General features: G+C 43.7%; 1 protein-coding gene across 9 annotated transcripts in view; it reads right to left on the bottom strand.

Annotated features, from left to right (window-relative positions):
• AMBRA1 (autophagy and beclin 1 regulator 1) overlaps window positions 1-21604 on the bottom strand; it is a 218057-nt gene that overhangs the window by 24556 nt on the left and 171897 nt on the right. For all 9 annotated transcript variants that reach the window (XM_050757527.1, XM_050757529.1, XM_050757530.1 and 6 more), the window contains 2 exons: window positions 13682-13870; window positions 11979-12133 (listed from right to left, as the gene is read on the bottom strand). In XM_050757527.1, the coding sequence (XP_050613484.1) occupies window positions 11979-12133; window positions 13682-13870 (344 nt within the window). The remainder of the gene's footprint in view (window positions 1-11978; window positions 12134-13681; window positions 13871-21604) is intronic.

Genomic DNA, 21604 nt, shown 5'->3' with positions numbered 1-21604 from the left:
AGGAGAGACAAGGTCACAGAGGGATTGGAGAGAAGTAATGAAATATTGAGACTCCCGGGTTGTTGCTAGCCACTTCCCAACTTCTGCAGCTGCAGGAATCATGGGGGCATCAATCTGTCCTCCAGTTATGGCACTCCCTCATGCTCGAGTCCTTAAACAGTGCCGAAAGGGCAGTTCTCAAGTGCACATCTCCTCCCATGTTCGGGTATTGGGCTAATTCCTGCTTTGTGGCAGGAAGCCATAAAATGCCACATAAAGATCACCAGCCTCCTGGATCCTGATAAGCACTTGCTTGCTTAGCACACTTTAGTGTGGTGTGGGAAGAAGGGAGATGAGAGCAAGACGTACAGAGGGGAGGAGGGCACAGAGGGTGCAGGATGGGACGTTAATCACTGATCCATAGGCTGAGAGATCATCTGGTCCAATCATCCTCATTTCACACATGCCCGAAACTAATGGACCCTTGAACAATGAGAATCTGGCCCATTTTGAAAAGCACCCAGAGATGTAGTGTCCACCCCTTTCCCTGGCCAAAGCTGAACAGCTCTCAGTCCACCTCGCTAAGGGGAAATATCTCTCACAATTAGCCCCATAGATGAGAGACTATCTGGACAAGTTTCTCAGTACTCACAGATGGTTACCTAGCTCTGCTAATCCCAAACTATTTATGGTTTTGGTCATCAGTCTTTCTAACCCAGAGACTGGGTGAGTTGTGAGTCCCCTTTTAGATTTCCATGGGGACTGACTCTGTAAACCCAAAGGTCATCAGTACTGACAAAGACAGTATAAGAGATGGCTCTGGTCTTCATGTACAGACACCCTAAAAACATCTCGAGTAAAGGTTTCCTTAATACTAGTCAGGTGCCCTGAAGCTCCCTATGGTATGTTCAGAACAAACCTTGGGTGGCCTGCTGAACACCCACCCTGTCCCCCACTCTTCTCTCTGACACAAGAGACATGCTGTGCAGCTACACCACCAAATTATATTACACTGGAGGGATTATCAGGAACAGGGGACCCTCTGTGGGGCTGAATACAAAACCCAGCTGCTGATTCATGATTGATGAGTCCTGGTTTCACCTGTCTCCACTACAGCTCTTCCCTGGTATATGACGAATGCTGACAGCAACCCCTCTTCCCAAGGTAGACTATTCTCATTTCTGTCTAACATCTATGAAGGGAAATAGAATCAATATGCTAGAAAGAAGAAATTTCTTAGAGTTAGTGCAGTCTCAGCATGTCAATAGGGAATGAGTCTGGTTGCCAAGATATTTGTGGTTTTAAGGGAGTAGAAGATAATGATCGTTCCACTTCTGGTGTCCAAGACAATCTCTTGTACTGCTTGCCTCTCTACCCCTCAAACTCTAACTAATAGGAAGTGAGAGCAAAAGAAAACAGTTCAGATCAAAACTAAAAGTGTCTTGTTCCTTGTTCAAAGATAGACAGGAAAAGAATGAGAGGGAGCCAGGAGGTCAGTGGGAAACCTTCTTCTCCATCCTTTTAAAATGAAGAGGAAAAAGGTATTGCAGTCCTCAACAAGATGGTCATTTTTTTTTTCTTCCCCTACTGCATGCCAATAAAACTCAGACCAGTAGTTCAAGCAGCAAACGGCACTGTTCAGATCAGCCCAGATAAGAAGTTAAAAGAAAAACTTTGTGGTTATTTTGTTTACATTTGGGAATCTCATCATCTGTAAAGCTAAAACCTCACAGTGGTGGCCACAGGTCAAGTGCAGTTAGCAGATCTTCTTTAAGACAATGGAAGCTGGCTGGAGGAAGGGGACAATTGGAAACTGAGGCTAGAAGAGCTGTGAGAAAAGGTGCAAGGTGCAAGGTGCAAAGCAAGGGGGCTTTGAGGAAGAAAGGAACTGTGAAGAGGAAAAATGCCTTCTGGATAATGATGGGAATTAAGGAAGGCTTTAAGGTTTTAGTGAGGGTTACTAGAAGAGAATCAACTGAGAAGAGGGAAAAATCAATAGAAAGCAGATGCTAAGAGACAGCTGACCTTTCCATTGGAAATGGATGGCTACACATCTCATCACAGGCTGAGAAATGCACATATCCTAGAGCGGCAGTGGGAGAGATACCTTGGCCATCTTTTTCTTCTTTTTCAGCTGTTGATCTGCTTAGATTAATGAATTATTGAGTTTCTTCACCCTTAGGAAAGTCTGATTGCTTTTTAAAAACTTTAATTTCTTGGCCGGGCGCGGTGGCTCAAGCCTGTAATCCCAGCACTTTGGGAGGCCGAGACGGGCAGATCACGAGGTCAGGAGATCGAGACCATCCTGGCTAACACGGTGAAACCCCGTCTCTACTAAAAAATACAAAAAACTAGCCGGGCGAGGTGGCGGGCGCCTGTAGTCCCAGCTACTTGGGAGGCTGAGGCAGGAGAATGGCGTAAACCTGGGAGGCGGAGCTTGCAGTGAGCTGAGATTTGGCCACTGCACTCCAGCCCGGTCGACAGAGCAAGACTCCGTCTCAAAAAAAAAAAAAAAGTAAAAATAAAAAAAAAATAAAAAATAAAAACTTTAATTTCTTTTACTCTCTCCAAACCTTTATATTCTATGTTGGAATTCAGAATTCACAGAACAGTGATGTAATTTTTATAATTTTTATTATTTTAATTTTTTTATTTTTTGAGATGGAGTCGCACTCTGTCGCCTAGGCTGGAGTGCAGTGGCATGATCTCGGTTCACTGCAAGCTCCGCCTCCCAGGTTCATGCCATTCTCCTGCCTCAGCCTCCTGAGTAGCTGGGACTACAGGCACCTGCCACCGTGCCTGGCTAATTTTTGTATTTTTAGTAGAGATGGGTTTCACCATCTTGGTCAGGACGGTCTCGATCTCCTGACCTTGTGATCTGCCCACCTCGGCCTCCCAAAGTGCTGGGATTACAGGCGTGAACCACCATGCCCGGCCAATTTTTATTATTTTTAAATTTTTACTGTTCTGACAGAGCAAGGCTAACTCACAGGCAGTGCACCCATTATTTTATTTTTTGAGATGGAGTTTTGCTCTTGTTGTCCAGGTTGGAGTGCAGTGGCACGAAATTGGCTCACTGCAACCTCTGCCTCCTGGGTTCAAGCGATTCTCCTGCCTCAGCCTCCCGAGTAGCTGGGATTACAGGCATGCACCACCAACCCCAGTTAGTTTTGTAGTTTTAGTAGAGACGGGGTATCTCCATGTTGGTCAGGCTGGTCTTGAACTCCTGATCTCAGGTGATCCACCCGCCTCAGCCTCCCAAAGTACCGGGATTACAGGCATGAGCCACCGCGCCTGGCCAGTGCACCCAATTTTTAAAGTGATTATTAAAAAACCCAAATCATAGCTTTGTTTGGAAATTTTTTAAAAATCAAAATACCAAGTCACCTAACTCTCTCCCTTTGAAGCAGGAACAAATCTGCCTAGATTGCACGTATCCAAACGAAAGCTTTCTCCCAGCAGAAAAAAAGGGCAAACAGCAAACAGCGTTTTTTTTTTTTTTTTTTTTTTTTTTTTAACTTGTTCAAATTTGTTGCCCTTTGTTACTATGTGTTACAATGTGCTGCCTTCAAGGCATTTCTAGGCAACTTCCTATGATTTGCTGAGTCCTGTAAACTTTGTCTTATTCATTTGTTCCTCAAGGAGAGGAACAAATTTATTTATTTTTCAATTGGCCCGCTGCTTTCCAAAGGCCACGCCTGGCCATTAGGATCAAAGCACAGACATTACTTCAGCTGAGGAATCTACTTCTGTGCTTAAAGAAATACTGAGGCATTCACAGCTTCCGGAATTCCCAGAAATTATACTTGCTGGGCGTGATGGCTCCTGCCTGTAGTGGCCAGCACTCTGGGCGGCCGAGATGGGAAGATCACCTGACGCCACGAGTTCGACCAACCTAGCCAACAAAGCAGGATCTGCATGTCTCCAAACAAATAGCCAGGCATGGTGGCAATACCTCTAATCCCAGCTACTTGGGAGGCTGAGGTGGGAGGATTGCTTAAGCCCAGTTATTAAAATTTACAGTGAGCTATGATCGTGCCACTGCATTCCAGCATGGGTGAGATCCTGTCTCTTAAAAAAAATTTTAAACAAATAGGCTGGGCATGGTGGCTCATGCCTGTAATCCCAACACGTTGGGAGGCCGAGGTGGGTGAATCACAAGATCAGGTGTTCAAGACCAGCCTGACCAAGATGGTGAAACCCCATCTCTACTAAAAATACAAAAATTAGCCAGGCGCAGTAGCAGGTGCCTGTAATCCCAGCTACTCGGGAGGCTGAGGCAGGAGAATTGCTTGAACCTGGGCAGCAGAGGTTGCAGTGAGCTGCAATCACACCACTGCACTCCAGCCTGGGCAACAGAGTGAAACTCTATCTCAAAAAATAAATAAATAGAAAGAAAGCAATTACTCTGGTTTCCACATCTCTGGGCACAGAGCACAACATAAGTTCTTGAACTTCTGTGGCTTTCTACATCTCAAAGGAAATGGTCTAATGAGTTCTAGAGATTCACCTTGGATAAGAGTATGCTTCCATATATTTTGCTTGATCCATTTGTGTGTGTGTGTGTGTGTGTGTGTGTGTGTGTGTGTGTGTGTGTGTGTGTGTGGAAGAAGTAGTATTTCTCTGTTCAGGACAGGGATTATATTAAATACTTTCAGCTTTTACAAATGTATTAATTGATTTTCCTACCAATTCTTGAAAAAAAGGATGTTTTGCCTTTCACTTTTTAAACTATCTACTGGGAACCTCTCATCATGTCTCTGTGCTGAGACTAGAACCTGGAGAAATTCACTGATATTGGTTAGAATTGTGGAAACGAGGCCAGGTACGGTGACTCACGTCTATAATCCTAGCACTTTGGGAGGCCGAGGCAGGCGGATCACGAGGTCAGGAGTTCGAGACCAGCCTGACCAACATGGTGAATCCCTGTCTCTATACTAAAAATACAAAAATTAGCCAGGACGGTGGCATGCACCTGTAATCCCAGCTACTCGGGAGGCTGAGGCAGGAAAATCACTTGAACCCGGGAGGCAGAGGTTGAAATGAGCCAAGATAGTGCCATTGCACTCCAGTCTGTGCAACAAGAGCAAAACTCCGTCTCAAAAACAAAAAAGGAAAACATCGTGGAAATGAGTAAGATGCTCCTTATTTTCAGGACTATCTCATTAGTACCTTGATTCAATTAGGGCGTACTGAGTAATGGGCTGTCACAGTGATAGTGATGGTGAGCAGGGTGCACATGTGAGAACATGCAGAGAAACCCAGGGCACATGAGATTTCAAAGTAACACACACTTAGGAAGCAAATGTTGCATGCCTCCCGCAGCTAAGCACAGTGAGGGCTGGGGAGATGGCAGTGAAAAGACCAGAAGAAGCCAGGCATCGCACATGGACACACTACAGAGGAAGGGACTACGTCCATTTTGTTCATAGACCAATGATAGGGGCTCAATACATTTTTTTTGAGTGAATGGAATAAAATGCAGCATAGACTGCACTCTACTAAGAGGCCACGGAGGAAAGACACTGTCAGAGTTGGTGAATCTGTCATGGAAAAATTTCCTAAGTGAATGGCTTTGACTGCAGTTCTAGTGTTATTTTTAATTTTTTATCTTGCCCCCCCCCCTTCTCTGACAAATCGCACCAGAGACACTTCTTACTTCTCCTATATCCCTTCCCCGCTTTCCTACAATGTTCTGAAGAAAAGAACTTTTTGAGGATAGATGCTTTGTGCCACATCTCAGAAGTCAACTTTAAGATAATTGCAGCGGAAGCAGCTTTTAATCAACTGACAGGCAGCTTTAAGAAAATTAATGAGGACAAAATCTTAGGAAGGAGTAAATCATTTTTGACAACAAAGACATCTCTCTTTTATCCCAATCTCCCCTTGAAGAAATAGTACCCTTCCAGCATACAAAAATAAAATATCATTATTTTTGGTATTTGCCACCCCCAAGTCCAGACAAGATTAAGAAAAGGCTCAGTTTCCTTAGATTTCTAGAGAATACTCCGGATTGAACTAGAATTCTAGGTCACTTTTGGAAATCAAACTTGTAGAATATAGGTAAGTACAGATGATTAGGTCTATATTATAAGTTCAATTCAAGGGCAGGGAAGGAGAGAGTCATAATAAAGTTTGTAGATTGAAGAATAAAGCTGGGACAAGTCAAAAGAGCCTATATTTGTGAAGTTATATAAATTCTGGTCAGTGCTGACAGCAGTGGGCACTCATCCTGACCCAGGATCTAAGCCACAACTATAGTTACCACTAATTGGAGAAGTCTGGATCCCAAGTTTTTTCTATGGTTCATTTTAATGAACTTATAATAATAATGATAATCATCATCATCAGCAGCAGCAGCCATCATTAGTCTCTGTAAGGATGGCTACCCAATGGTATAAAAGAAAGCAAGCAACCTAATGTTTATTTTCAGAGATAGTAAGAGATAGAGCAAAAACAAAAGGGGAAAGGATCAAGATACATTGACAGGTGAGGTCTAGATGGAATCGCCCTACAGCCCATTGTTCCTTCTTAGCGCACAGTCATCCGGAAGGCTTGTTAAAACACACATGGCTGGGCCTCGCCCCCAGAGTTTCTGACTCAGCAGATCTCAAATGGGGCTGAGAATCTGCATTTCTAATAAGTTCCCGAGATGCTGATGTGGTCCCCTGGGAGTACACACAGAACTGCGGCGCAATCAGATTTGGGTGGGCTGTAGGTCTATAAAAAATGGTAAAAGGCCAGGCACGGTGGCTCACGCCTGTAATCCCAGCACTTTGGGAGGCAGAGGGGGGCGGATCACCTGAGGTCAGGAGTTTGAGACCAGCCTGGCCAACATGGTGAAACCCTGTCTCTACAAAAAATACACAAATTAGCTGGGAGTGGTGGCAGGTGCCTGTAGACCCAGCTAACTGGGAGGCTGAGGCAGGAAAATCACTTGAACCCAGGTGGCAGAGGCTGCAGTGAGCCAAGGTTGTGCCACTGCACTCCTGCCTGGGCAACAGAGGGAGACTCCATCTCAAAAAAAACCCACAAATCTGCTTTCCTTCCCTGCTGCCTGGGACCTGTTTAGGGTGAAGGGGAGGCATATTGCTAGCGCTCTAGAGGGAGAAGGGGTATAAAGGGATAGTCCACTATTGACCAGCAAAACTCTTAGGTCAAGAAAGGAAGAAAGAAGAAGGGGAATGGAGAGGGGAAGAGGAGAGGGAGAGAGATGGATACTTTCTTTTCAATGTGTCCTACGAACTATTGATTTGTCTAGGTAACACTCACTCAACCCTTGGCTATGGTTTTACCACACAGCCACAAAGAAAAAGCTTTCAATAAAATTGACCCTTAGGTATTGGAGGCTTTCCCTTAAAGACCACAATACTGTTCCATGGAGAGAGGGGAGCTAAACTGCATTCTATCCCAGAGCTTCCTCCTCAACCCAAGTCAAATGAAGGTGTCCTTAGTCATCCCTTCTGCCAATAAAACGACCCAAAAGAAAAGCAAACTACTCCTGGTGAGATTCAAGTTCCTAGTGCCTCTAGGATCTGCAGCAATTAATTAGGCAATGAGGATCTTTTTCACTTCTTACTAAACCACTTAGGTGCCTACAATCCCCACTTATTGGGAGGTGGGGGTGGTCCGTGTTAATTCCAGTGCTGAAAGCACTAATCCTTATTCTTGCTTTCTAGCTCAAGATGACCTAGCTTTGCCCTCATGTCCCTGAACCTCCCTGCCCAGTTGCAGACTTCTGCCCCTATTCCTAAGTAACACAGAATTTACTGAGATACAAACTAGAGGAACAATGTGGTATATGACTCTTTCCGGTTTCATTAGTAATTTTGTATTTTTGTTATTATGCTTTCACTTGGTTACAACCAAAGTTATTATACTGTGTAAGTTGCCACTATTTTAGAAAATTAATTGCAGTTCTCTGTACAATATTGTGCCTGGTTCCAATTAGAAAATGAAAGCCAAGAAGGAACACAGGCAGTTTAAGTGTTTTGAGAATTCAGCAAAACTTCAGCTCAGCAGTCTCTAAAAGCTTAACCTAAAAACAAAACAAAAATTAACAAAAAGCCCTCTCTGGCTCAAGTAGAAGGGAATCAGACAGAAAATAAGACTCTGAGTCATAGAGAGTAGCATATCCAGTCTGGAGGAATCGCAAATGGACAGTGGGAAGGGAGAGAGAAAATCTGTGCCCAGTCTTACTTTCCTGATGTACCCATCACTAAAATTGGGAGGACTAACACGGTAAAAAGAGAAGGGAAAGATCAAAAGGACCCTAGATCCTAGAAATAAGGACAAAAATTAAAATGACTCAACATAAAGAAAAGACTCCAGCACATACAGCTATTCAAGGGAGAAACCTGGAAAGCAGCAACAGCCGAGAAAAGATGGGAGGTGAGGCACACACAGCCAAAAAGCTGAGTTTGGTAGGAAATAGAAGACAAACACCACTGTGCCTGCAACATAATTAGCAAAGAATCAAAGCACCACGCACAAAACCACAATGGCAAGTAGAACTGAGACTGACTCTGCCTTGCTGAGGAGGCTGAGGGCAGACACCTAAAATGAAGGAAGGAAAGCTTGTTTTAAAAATACTAATCCTGGGTCCCTCTGCCTCCCATTCTTATTCTGAATTTAGGTCTGACACGGATCTGTATTTTAATAAGGACCCATCTAGTTCTAATGTAAGTTGTCCAAGAACCACAGTTTGGGAAGCACTGATCCAGAGGTCTGAAGAACTGCTTAGAGTAAGTGCATCAAGGCTAATAGCAATTAGCAATTCATTTTCAGAAGAGTTTTCATATGGGATTGTGTCAGAGATCATCTCTTGGGGAGAGATGTCACTTAGTGCCATCTTAAAATAAATCAATGCTCTGGAGGATGTTCTCCTGGGAATGTCTGTTGGCCCAACACATTTGCCTCTCTGAACATTACCACAGTGAATTCCAAGAGGTACCACCAGAGAGAAGGGGAATTCTGAGTAGCAAAGCTCTAGGACAGGCCCATTACCCATTAAAGCATTCCTTTATGGCCAGAGCTTGACATTAGAGATGGAGACACCACCTACACTTACCTGTGCAAAGAGGGAGATGCTGTACTGTCCCATTAAACCCTTGCTCCCTGTTCTCAGACAAAAATTCACTTCTTGCCTTAAATGGTGATACAGCACAGCTATCCAAAAAAGCTGGTGTCTTCCCTTCCACCAATCACTGAATTCAGGGACATTTGCTGAGTGATCTGGTGCCTTTGGATGTAAGGGGCAACCAAGACCTGGAAAACCAGAAATCTTTCTGTAGCATGGGGCTTTAAAGTCAGACTGGGTGGACATCAGATGGACCTAAACCTTGTTGAGATGCCTTGATCCTGTCTCTTGGGTGACAGGAACACTTCCCAAATGGGAACTTTCTAAGTACTTCAGCTCCCTTTCTTAGTGCTTGGTGGCAGATGGTACCTACTGAGAAACAAAAAAAGGCTCACTGGGCAGCCTGGCAGTAGCTCTAGTCACCAAGCATGCAGCTGCTGGCTAGCTGCCTTGAGCCCCTGGGCAGGACAGCCAGGGACTCACTGGATGACCACATCTCCTCAGCAGAGTTCTCTAGCCACATTCCCTGAACTGCCAGTCCCCTATGTGACAACGGATCCCACCACCTTGGCTTCTGCTTTGTAACTGTTTGTCTTCAGCCAGATGTTTCTGGCTACAGTGGAAAAGTGGAACTGTGCTAAGATGGAGGACTGGCAGGCTGTGTGCGGGAGTTGGGCAAGAGCCCTGGCTTATGAAACAGACTAGAGAGGTCTGTCAGAGCTACCCAAATCAGATCCTGTCTCTTAATGATTATAAACAATTATTCCACAATTAGGCCGCAAGGGTTAGAAGGGCAGCTGTTGGGACTGGGATTCCAGGTGGTGAAAAGCAGAGACCAGGTGCTTTTACCAGCCAAGTCTGTTTAAGAGAAGCAAAAGAAGAATATTTATTTATTTTTATTCATTTATTTATGTTTTTGAGATGGAGTTTCACTCTTGTTGCCCAGGCTGGAGTGCAATGGCACCATGTCGGCTCACCACAACCTCCGCCTCCTGGGCTTAAGCAATTCTCCTGCCTCAGCCTCCCGAGTAGCTGAGATTACAGGCATGCGCCACCACACCTGGCTAATTTTATATTTTTAGTAGAGACGGAGTTTCTCCATGTTGGTCAGGCTGGTCTCAAACTCCCGACCTCAGGTGATTCACCCACCTTGGCCTCCCAAAGTGCTGGGATTACAGGTGTGAGCCACTGTGCCCGGTCAGAAGAATATTTAAATGAAAACTCAACTTCCATCCTCAAACATCTAGATAAGAAAATAGGCTTGATGAATATCCCACAATGACATCTCCTATTCACCCAATGTCAAATATTTCCAGCCATATCGAATTCAAGATCAGAACTTTCTTGTCATTGTGATATCAAGAGCAGAGAATGACTTGTTTTCCTTTCAGAAGCTTGGTGGGGACATGATGTTATGTCATCCATCATTGGTTCTGCTAGTTACCACCTGGAAGTTGTAAAGAGGATACTTTTTTTTTTTTTTTTGAGATTCTCTTTCATTCATTCACTTTCTACTAAGTGTCAGGTTCCCCATGAAGTTCTTGGACTTCATAAAGATAAAACAGACACAGTCTCTATCCTCAAGGAGCTCACAGTCCAGGAGAAGAGAGTGACATGGAAACAGATAACTGCAGTTTGATGTGACAAGCACTGCCATAACAGTGTGTAAGGGGTACAATGATAGCACAAGGAACGAGTGATCAATTCGATTAAGAAAGATGCCACAGAAGGTGAAAAGCTTCCAGGTAGCTGGAGATAGGGGACAGGAGGGCATTCCAAGTAAAGGCACCCTGGCAAGAAGGCACTTTGCCAAATTCAAGAAGCTCGGAAAGTGGTTCAGTGTAGTTGGACAGAGGATATCTGTAGGAGACAGGAGGGAGAAGAGACTGGAGAAGAAAGGACCACACCAGGCCACCCACGTTCTATCACTTTGTATATAATGGGTGCTCTCTCTAGTTTTTTCTTTAAAACAAATGCTTCCCATTCCAGACATTCAACAACCATCTACATGCACAGCACTAAATGAAGGCCCCTGAGGGATATCCCTCTAAGGAGCTTACACTGAACCAAATTGGGTGGATTAAACATACACACTACACAGCTAAAGACAAAAAATGGACCAACAAGTACATCCAACTATACATGGTACAGACTGCACAAAGTACTGGGAAATTCACAGGTTCTTAGCTTCAGACAAAGCTTAAATACTATCTAATTAGAGAACTGTTCAAATGCTTGAATCCCCTTGACAAAACCCTGGATAAATGAGCACCTATGGGATGTGGGATGCTCACTCAGGCACATTAGTCTGGCTGAGGCCAAAAGGCCACCAACCACAGGATGCCCAGAAGGCTTTTATGGCAATATAAGAGAGACACGCCTCAGACAAGAGAGGGTCCTAGACAGGACCTTTTCTCCACTGGTGAAATGAATGGGATGATTAAGGATAAAGCAGCTGCCTAAAGTCTTCATCTGCCATCATAATTATAACTCACAGGAAAAAAAATTTCATGGCATACTATTACTTTTTACAGCTTGTTTCCTCACACACACACACACACACACACACACACACACACACACAAAGCTTTAAAAATAAGCATTTCATTGGGTCCTTTATGCATCTCCAGATTAAAAGTTTCATGTAGAAGTAAGGAAATATTCAGTTTATCTGAAGATACTTGCAGGCCTCTGGGGAATGCAGCACATGTTCTAGGGTGTGAGGAAGGGCCTTTGATAGTCCAGAGGTTCCACAAATGAAGCCTGCAGATCATGGATGGGCTTGACTGGAGCCCTTCCTTACGCCTTATGACTGTATGATAGCTCTGGTCCTGGCTGGGAGGTCACACCACTGTCCCTCATTACCCTTCCAAGCCTAGGGGAGATGCCATACAGTGAAAGCACAAGCAATGGCACTCACCCTCATGGAGGTCTCTCCACCATGGGCCTGTTGCAGCCTGAAGACCTGGGCCACCATGTGCTCTGTGGAGGGGTGCAGCAGGATCCTTCGTGAGGCCAAGCCCACCATTACATATCTGCCCATTGGGGACAGGCTCACCGAAATGGCATTGGGACCTGAGGGCCAACAGAACAGAGAGATATTTCCTAGACTTCTGGCCACTTCAAGGAAACAACTTTCACTCTTACTCTTCTCTTCTTCTCCAATCTTCATATTCACTTGCTCATCCTGGTGTTATCTCATAGGACTGTAGTGAGGAGTATGATGAGAAGGCATATACATACTGAGTATAGTGTTTGACATATAGAAAGCATCTAATAAAGCCGGATGCGGTGGCTCACGCCTGTAATCTCAGCACTCTGGGAGGCCGAGGCGGGGGGATCACCTGAGGTAGGGAGTTCGAGACCAGCCTGACCAACATGGAGAAACCCCGTCTCTACTAAAAATACAAAGTTAGTCAGGCATGGTTGCACATGCCTGTAATCCCAGCTACTTGGGAGGCTGAGGCAGGAGAATCGCCTGAACCCGGGAGGTGGAGGTTGTGGTGAGCTGAGATCGCGCCATTGCACTCCAGCCTGGGCAACAAGAGCAAAACTCTGTCTCAAAAAAAAAACCAAACAAAAAAAAGAAAGTACTTAATAAATGCTAACTATTATTATCAACATTTTTAAAAATTGTTAACATCCTGATACTACTATTTTGAAACCCACTTTTTTCATTTAATACATTATGAACACTGTTCTGTAAGAGCGTTTTAAGGGCCAGTGGAGCAATTCCATCACTGCACCATCATTTGTTTAGTCAACTCTTAAAAAAAAAAAAACAAAAAAAAACACTTAAATTTGACTCAAGGTGACACCAGCAAAACAAAACACCCACCACCCCTTCCCCCTGCAAAAAACAACAACAACAACAAAACAGTCTCAAGGCAACAATTTGACATTTTTCTGTATGGTAACACTGCTGTGAACACCCTTGTATGTAAATCGTTGTATAGTTTTCTGATTATTTCGTTAAAAGCTGGATTGCCAAAGAGCTGACACATTTTGAGAGGTTTTATTTTATTTTATTTTTTTTTTTGAGACGGAGTCTGGCTCTGTCACCCAGGCTGGAGTGCAGTGGCGCGATCTCGGCTCACTGCAAGCTCCGCCTCCCGGGTTTACGCCATTCTCCTGGCTCAGCCTCCCGAGTAGCTGGGACTACAGGCGCCCGCCACCTCGCCCGGCTAGTTTTTTTGTATTTTTTAGTAGAGACGGGGTTTCACCGTGTTAGCCAGGATGGTCTCGATCTCCTGACCTCGTGATCCGCCCGTCTCAGCCTCCCAAAGTGCTGGGATTACAGGCTTGAGCCACCGCGCCCGGCCTTTGAGAGGTTTTAAATACACAATGCCAAACTGTCTTGCAGTGCATTTGTGTGCCACGACCACCTCCTCCCTTATTCCTGGCCAACGTAACAGGGGCATGCGGTAGGACTCTAATCCTGAGATGCTTCTGCAATGTTACTAGCCAGCACTCCTGCAAAGCAATCTTTCTCTGGCCTGTGCCCCAATGAAGGTAGGGGCAGTATGTGACCGTTACTCCCATCCAAGCCGTGCCTCACCTAGCAATGACCATGCCAAGGCACCAGTGTCCCTCTGTCATTAGGTTGGGCTTCCTATCCCTTACCAAATCGCTTGGTGTAGAGCATTTCGCCCAGGTTATGGGGGGCCAGGGAGTATACTGCCAGGATGCCTTCATCGGGAAAGCCCCTCTGGCTGCTGGGGATGAAAGCTGCCAGGAGCTGGCCATCTGCAGAAATGTCACAGCTGGCATCATTGTAGATCTTGCAGTTCTGCACCAGCACATTCACGGAGGCTGCATCAGACAAAGAAAGAAAAGAGGATAAGAAACTTTGGAGTTGATATTGTAAAAATTCTGGGGCCAAGAAACTTTAGGGACTTCCTAAGGGCCTGCACCTTGTCTAGAAATGCTAAAGAATACCTTCTCATTCAAACTAAAATGTCAAATGAACAAAACACAGGAGGCAAGAAAAGTATGTCTCTTCTCCCACCTTAGCAGGAAACTACAGGACAGTCAACACCACCACAACCACCTGCTGAGTCTTAGTTCACATTTAGGAAATATCACTTGAGAGATTAGATAAGGAAAAAGTTATTAAAAATTATTCCTAGAGAGCCATTTAACAGCTGTTATTGTCCCAGAGATCAAAACTAAGGTAAATGAAAATGCAAACCCATTGGTTCCAAGAAAAAGGTGATACAGGTAGAGCTTTCTTGGGGCAGGAATCCTATTCAACACCTGTTATGCGACCTTGGAGAAGAAAGCCATTTCGCAAATTTGTATTTTGCTTTCTCATTTAAGAGAAAGAGAACTGGAACATCTAGAGACCAGTTTTCTGGAACAGCTCCTTGCTAATACTAATCTCTAACTCTACCAAGAGAGGAAAAACAATAATGCCCAGCTGTGGCTGGATGGCCAGGGCTCATTTCCCATTATGCTCTATGCCAATGTCCATGGCAGCCCTAGTCTGCACTTAGTAGTTCCTGAGAACAAACTGCAGGGTCAGGCAGGCAGCAGGCTCAGCCTCGTAAGGTGGCAAGATCTGAGGGTGGAGGAATGTCTGTTGGTGAGGAGCATCCACTCCACATGACAGGACCAATGAGATGTTAACTGGCACTGTGCCTATAGGCCTTGTTTCAGTTTTCATTTGAATCCCTCTCTGAGTCCCACTGTGCGATTCCCTGCCAGGAGGAAGTGGCTTACCCTTGATGTGAGCATAGAACAAGAGTGCCCACATCATGGGCCCAGGCAGAACAGCATAACACGTTCAAACAGACCAAGCTCATCAGGGCTTTGTCCCATTTAGATATACCTCAAGCAAAGAAACTTTTTACTGTTTCTCTTATTTGAAGGAGATGTCCACTGTCAGAGGCATTGTTGTAATTTTTTAAAAGCCAAGCTCAGCTGCCCTTGCCAGAGTCCAGGTGATCTACTGCAGTAATCCAAAAAAAAACGTCAAGGGCAAGTTTCCCTAGGAAATTACCTCAAGGAAAACAAAACAAGGAATTGCTCTTTCAGAGGCCCCCAGGCTTATGCGATCTGATACTTAGAGTGATTTGTAAAACTCTATTTGTTCTCCTTTCCCTGTGTGTTGCTAATGAGATGACAGTGTATATCGAAAAAGGCATCAGAACACATTGATTAGACTATTGTGCCAACTCGGGGGCTAACACCTACAGCACCATTACGCATAAAACCGAAGAGGGACCACAAGGATGGTTCTGTTTGCTAACTAATAAAATAATGACATCCAAATACTCACTGCTATCACCATTAGGCCTTTCTACTGCTCAACTCCCAACCCACCATCTGGTCTAGCCTGTAAGGCTAGATTTATCTAGTTAGCACTGGGACGTCTGCTACTTATTACTCAGGGTCCCAAGCCCTTTGCTAAAAAAACAAAAACAAAAAACCAAACCAAACCAAACCAAACCAAACAAACAAACAAGAAAAAACATGGCAATATCCCTCTCCTTTTCTGGCTCAACACATGAATCCAGCTGGGGTACAGAACCAAAAGAACTTAAATAGGAAAGGAGATGGGACTCTATCGGCTTTAAGACAGCTTTGAACAGTTACCATTTTATCCACATTTAATGTCTCGAAAATATCTCTTGGGTATGTTATCAAAGTAGACTTTCCTGTCTTGCTGTTACAGAGATCTAGCTCACGTGTATTAACATTCATTTTGGTCAAACATCTAGAAGGTAACCCTCAAAACTCATCACCAACACACAAAAAAGCATTTAACTGCTTACGAAGACAGGTGCAGAGGAGAGTACAAGTAAGGTTTTCCTTCTTCTGGAAAGCTTGGCTCTAAAACCCCTTAAAAACTGGACATACGGACAAAAAGCATTTTGTCAGCCTCAAATCCAGGCCACTGTGCTTGTGTTTGTATTATATGATGATGATTCCAAATCAATAGCTATCTCCCAAATTCTGCCCTCTCCCCTGACTCCACCCAACTTCACAACTCTTCCTGGCTACTGCAATGAGCTCACAGAGATATGCAAAGGACAAACAAAAAGAGAATGCTGAAAATTTTAACAGCTTCTCTGGTAGCATATTCAGTTTCAGCAATTTTGCAGCTCATGATCCGGGGTTTCACTTCTACCGTAATGGGATGTGGTAGGCATAGAGTGATTTGGTAGCTCCATCGCACTGGGCTCTGTTTACAATTTCATTCTCACATTTGCTGCTTGTTGTCTATTAATTTCACATGTGGAAAAGGAAATGTTCAGTTACAATAAGTGTCACTGCTTCCATTCACTTGTGCAGCTTCCTCTTGTAAGGCTGAGATTTTGATGAGTTAATTCATACAGGAAGAGATTTCTTGGATCTCAATTACTTGTTTACTTAGGCCACAGAAAAGTAATGTACTAATGACAAAGGACAACTAACTCATCCTTTTTGGATTCAACAATAATATAAGGTAGAGAAAAAAGGGAGAAGTGAAATATAGCCAAAGACACCGGCAGCTTACACACCACTAGAAGTCTTTGTGGTTCTCCATACCTTGTGTGACCCCAGCGGTAGACAAACTTTAACATGTATCAAAATCACCAGGAGGGCGTATTAAAACACAGAATGCTGGGATGGGGCCTGAGAATTTGCATTTCTAACAAATTCCCAGGTGTCTCTGATGTTGCCGGACTTGGACTACACTTGAGAAATGCTGCCTCGTCAAATAATCCTTAGTCCTGGAGATGTATCTCCAACAACTGGCTTTCACTTAAAGGCAAAACACATATTGGAAAAAATGATGGGGTAGTTAGCTGGGCTGTGAAGGATGGAAATAAAGATTAGGAAAGAAAGGATTTTCAAATCAAAACTGCTCAAGAACTTCAGGGGGCAGCTCCAGAGGGAGAAAAAACAATGCAGGAGACAGCAGGAAGCCATGTTCCAGACTCTGCAATGTAATCTCCTCCCAATTAGAAATGATTTCCAAGTGAAAATGCCCTAGCAGGGAATGGGAGGGGTTAGAAATACTGATGCCTGGAGGAGCAGATGGCTCTGCCTTCCTATCAGCTCCATAAATTATAAACAAACACCTTGTACAAAGATCGATTTGTAGCCTGTTGCTGGCTGGCCAGATGAGGCCATGGGAGCGATTAGCAGTTGCAGTGCTTTTGCAAATGCATTAGATACCGATTTAGAAAACCCAAGGGGGGTTAAATCAGCAGAAAAATTTCCTCTTGGCTATCTCTGAGCCCCTCAGATTTCAGAATAAGGCCTGTACAGAGCTCCAGATGACCCATAAACACTCCCCGAAGGCACTATATCCCCTGTGGTATGGCCTGCCCCACATCACTCATCTGCCAGGTTTCTTAAGGCCTATTCTGACAGGACAGCCTAGTGACCAATTCTATTCACCCAGTAAGAGTTTACTCTTAAAAATCATAGTGAATCTAAAGCGCCACTTTTTTCAGGAAAGCAATTTCAAAATTATTTATGCATGAGGCCTTATTCATAAACTTCTAAACACTAATCTCAAATCTCAAGTGAGAGAAGCAGGTGGCAAGATCTTCAGCCTAACTCCAGGAAAAGGTTAAATGCAATTCACATAAATCAACTTGGGGGTTGCTGAACTCATCAGTAAAACACAGAATCAGGCCGGGCTCACACCTGTAATCCCAGTACTACAGGAGGCCAAGGCAGGATAATCACTTGAGGTCAGGAGCTCGACCAGCCTGGGCAACACAGCAAGACCTCATCTCCATAAAAAAAGTTAAAAAATCAGCCAGACATGGTGGCATGCGCCTGTAGGCCGAGTTACTCAGAAGGCTGAGGGAGGAGGATCGTTCGAGCTCAGGAGTTTGGGGTTACAGTGAGATATGATTGCGCCACTGTACTCCAGCCTGGGCAAAAGAGCAAGACCCTCTAAAAATAAAAGTAAGTAAAATAAAAGTAAAATAAAACATAAATCCTCAAAGATTAAACTCATGTGGAACTTTCAAATGAATAATCAGACAGATCACCAGAACAGAACAGAGAGTCCAGAAATATATCTAAATACAGAAAAGAAATTAATATTATGATGAAGATAACATCCCAAATCAATAGAGACAAATGGATTATTAATTAGTTGGGACAAGTGAGTAGCCATATGGGGGGGAAATTGGATCATACTTTGAATATTTGGGACTAAATTTCCTAGTGAATCAAAGACTTAACTATTAAAAAACTAAAATATAAAAGTTCTAAATGATCTCCCTAATGATGACACAAAACCAAGGAACCATAAAAGGAAAGTTGTATAATTTTGACTCCTTAAAATAAGTTCTATGACAAAAATAACCTTCAGCAAAGTCAAAACTTGAATGATAAGTAGGAAACTCCTATTATAAGTTAATTTTCTGATTTATAAAGAACTCCTGTAAAATCGCTAAGGAAAAGACCAGTAACACAACAGAAAAATTGGTAAAGCACATGGACAAGTCAAGAGAAGGGAACACAAATGGCTGTTCATATGAAGAGGCATGCACCCTTGTTTGTAACATGAAAAATACAAAATACCCACATACTACTTTTTATTTTTTTACATATCAGATTTGCAAATATCCAAAAATTTGATAGCACATTCTATCAGCAAGAGTTTATGAAATCAGGCACTCTCATGAACTCCAAGTGGAATAATAATTTGGCACGAGCTGTATAGAGTGTGGTATGGCAATAACTACCAACATTACAAATGCACACTCTTCCCCCCTGCAATTCCATTTCTAGAAATGTATCCTAGAGATATACCTGCACATGTGCAAAATGATAAACTGCAGCACAGTTTGTAGAGTAAAATATTGAAAATGACTTAAAGGTCCTTTAATAGTAGACTAGTTAGAAAATTATGGTACATTCACGCAATGGAATACTACGCAGTCATAAAAAAGAACAAATAAGCTCTTTATATACTGACATGAAAAGAACACTAAGCTACACTGTAAAGAAAAAGTGCAGAAAGTACAGACAAGTACATACAGCATGCTACCATTTGAGTTAAATAACAGGCAGAAAAACATAAATTTGCATTTGCTTCTATATACATATAATATTTTTGAAAAGATGGCTGGGTGCAGTGGCTCACGCCTGTAATGCCAGCACTTTGGGAGTCCGAGGCGGGCAGATCACAAGGGCAGGAGATCAAGACCATCCTGGCTAACACGGTGAAACCCCGTCTCTATGAAAAATACAAAAAATTAGCCAGGCGTGGTGGTGCGCACCTGTAGTCCCAGCTACTCAGGAGGCTGAGGCAGGAGAATGGCGTGAACCCAGGAGGCAAAGGTTACAGTGAGCCAAGACAGCGCCACTGCACTCCAGCCTGGGAAAAGAGCGGGACTCCATCTCAAAAAAAAAAAAAAAAAAAAAAAAAAAAAAAAAAAAAAAAATTTTTTTTTTTTTTTTTTTTTTTTTAAAAGATATACAAGGAACTGCTAACAGTGGTTACATATGAGGAGGAGTGGTAGGATTGGGGGGCTTCTTACTGTATTAATCTTTTACATTTTTAAAATTTTTGAACAGTAATATCAATTTCAGATGACAAAGTGACAAAATAACAAAACAAAATAACTTTAAGAAGCAAATTTCATTTTCAATAGGGGAAAAGGTGGATTGTGGTTGATTCCCAGCAGAGTTAAAGAATGAATTACTGGACATGTGGCCTATAAGCACTTAGAAAGGGATGATTGCTGCTGAAGTTCCACTGAGACAGGACATGGAAAAATTAAACTGATTTTCCTTGTCCAATAAAGATACCAAGACTGGCATATCAGGAAATGCCACAGACAGAATATCTTAATCATTTTAAGGCAACTGGCAAAGTCTTATAATATCATACAGACAAGGCAGAAAAATGTCAGCTTTAGATATGAACAACCAAGCCCAGAGTGCTAATTCATAAACTAAAATCAACACAGAGGAAGTCCACAGTAATGTACCACAAGGCCTGGTGCAATGCCCTGCCTGATTCACTACTTTTTGCTAACAATCTGAAAGAACACAGAAAAGCATGCTTATTGAACTAGTAGACAATGGAATATTGAGAAAGAAGGATTAAAACAAAGTTCAAATAGATGATGAGAGGCAGGAAAAAGAAACTACAGTTGACAGAAAAAATTGAATAAAAACAAATACAAATCTGTTTTGGTTATCAAAAGATAAACTGGGCCAGGCGCGGTGGCTCAAGCCTGTAACCCCAGCACTTTGGGAGGCCGAGGTGGGTGGATCACCTGAGGTCAGGAGTTCAAGACCAGCCCGGCCAACATGGCGAAACCCCGTCTCTACCAAAAATACAAAAATTAGCTGGGCGTGGTGGCGCGCGCCTGTAGTCCCAGCTACTCGGGAGCCTGAGGCAGGAGCATCGCTTGAACCCGGGGAGGGTGGGTGGAGGTTGCAGTGAGCTGAGATTGCGCCACTGCACTCCAGCCTGGTGACAGAGCAAGACTCTGTTTCAGAAAAAAAAAAGATCAAGCTGTAAAAGTACAGGAAGGTTGAGTCTTGGTTTATTAGCAATTATCAAGAAATTTTAAGTGACTAAAAATTCAAGAATGGCTTCTGAAAAAAGTGCTGAAGCCACAGGGTAAGCTAATAGTGTCTGAAGCACCACTGTAATACGTATTTGACAGCTCGCATCTAGAGTTTTCTATTCTTTTCTGCCCCCCTCCACTGAAAGTTAAAAGGAAAGATGAGCAGAACTGTCAAGGATTTGGAAATCAGTGAAAGGAATCTAAGGAGGTTTGACCTTTCAACAAAGATTTAATGGAAAATGGCAGCTCAGTTTAAATAGTCAGAGGACTGTCACTTGAAAGAAGCATCATGAGATTTATACTATGGAGGTTCAGAGACAGAATTAGGACCAATGGGAGAAAGTGACAAGGGAAATGGTGGCTCAGTGCAAAAAAAGAACTTTTTTTTTTTTTGAGACGGAGTCTCACTCGGTCGCCCAGGCTGGAGTACAGTGGCGTGATCTCAGCTCACTGCAAGCTCCGCCTCCCGGGTTCACGCCATTCTCCTGCCTCAGCCTCCCGAGCAGCTGGGACTACAGGCGCCCGCCACCACGCCCGGCTAGTTTTTTGTATTTTTTAGTAGCGACAGGGTTTCACCGTGTTAGCCAGGATGGTCTCGATCTCCTGACCTCGTGATCCACCCGCCTCGGCCTCCCAAAGTGCTGGGATTATAGGCTTGAGCCACCACGCCCAGCCAAAAAAAGAACTTTTTTTTTTGTTTTGGAGACAGGGTCTTGCTCTGTTGCCAAGGCTGGAGTGCAGTGGTGTGATCTTGGCTCATAGCAGCCTCGACCTCCTGGGCTCAGGTGATCCTCCCACCTCAGCCTCCCAAGTAGCTGGGACTACAGGCATATGCCACCATGCCCAATTAATTGTGTTTGTGTTTTTTTTGTTTTTTTTTTTGGAGACAGGGTGCCACTCTGTGACCCAGACTGGAGTGCAGTGATGTGATCTTGGCTCACTGCAACCTCTGCCACGCAGGTTTGAGCAATTCTTGTGCCTCAGCCACCTGAGTAGCTGGGAAAACAGA

The sequence above is a fragment of the Macaca thibetana genome, chromosome 14 (genome assembly GCF_024542745.1).
Source record: "Macaca thibetana thibetana isolate TM-01 chromosome 14, ASM2454274v1, whole genome shotgun sequence".
Lineage (NCBI taxonomy): Eukaryota > Metazoa > Chordata > Mammalia > Primates > Cercopithecidae > Macaca > Macaca thibetana.
The sequence above is the reverse complement of the archived record's forward strand: the minus strand, read 5'-3'. Positions and strand labels throughout refer to the sequence as shown.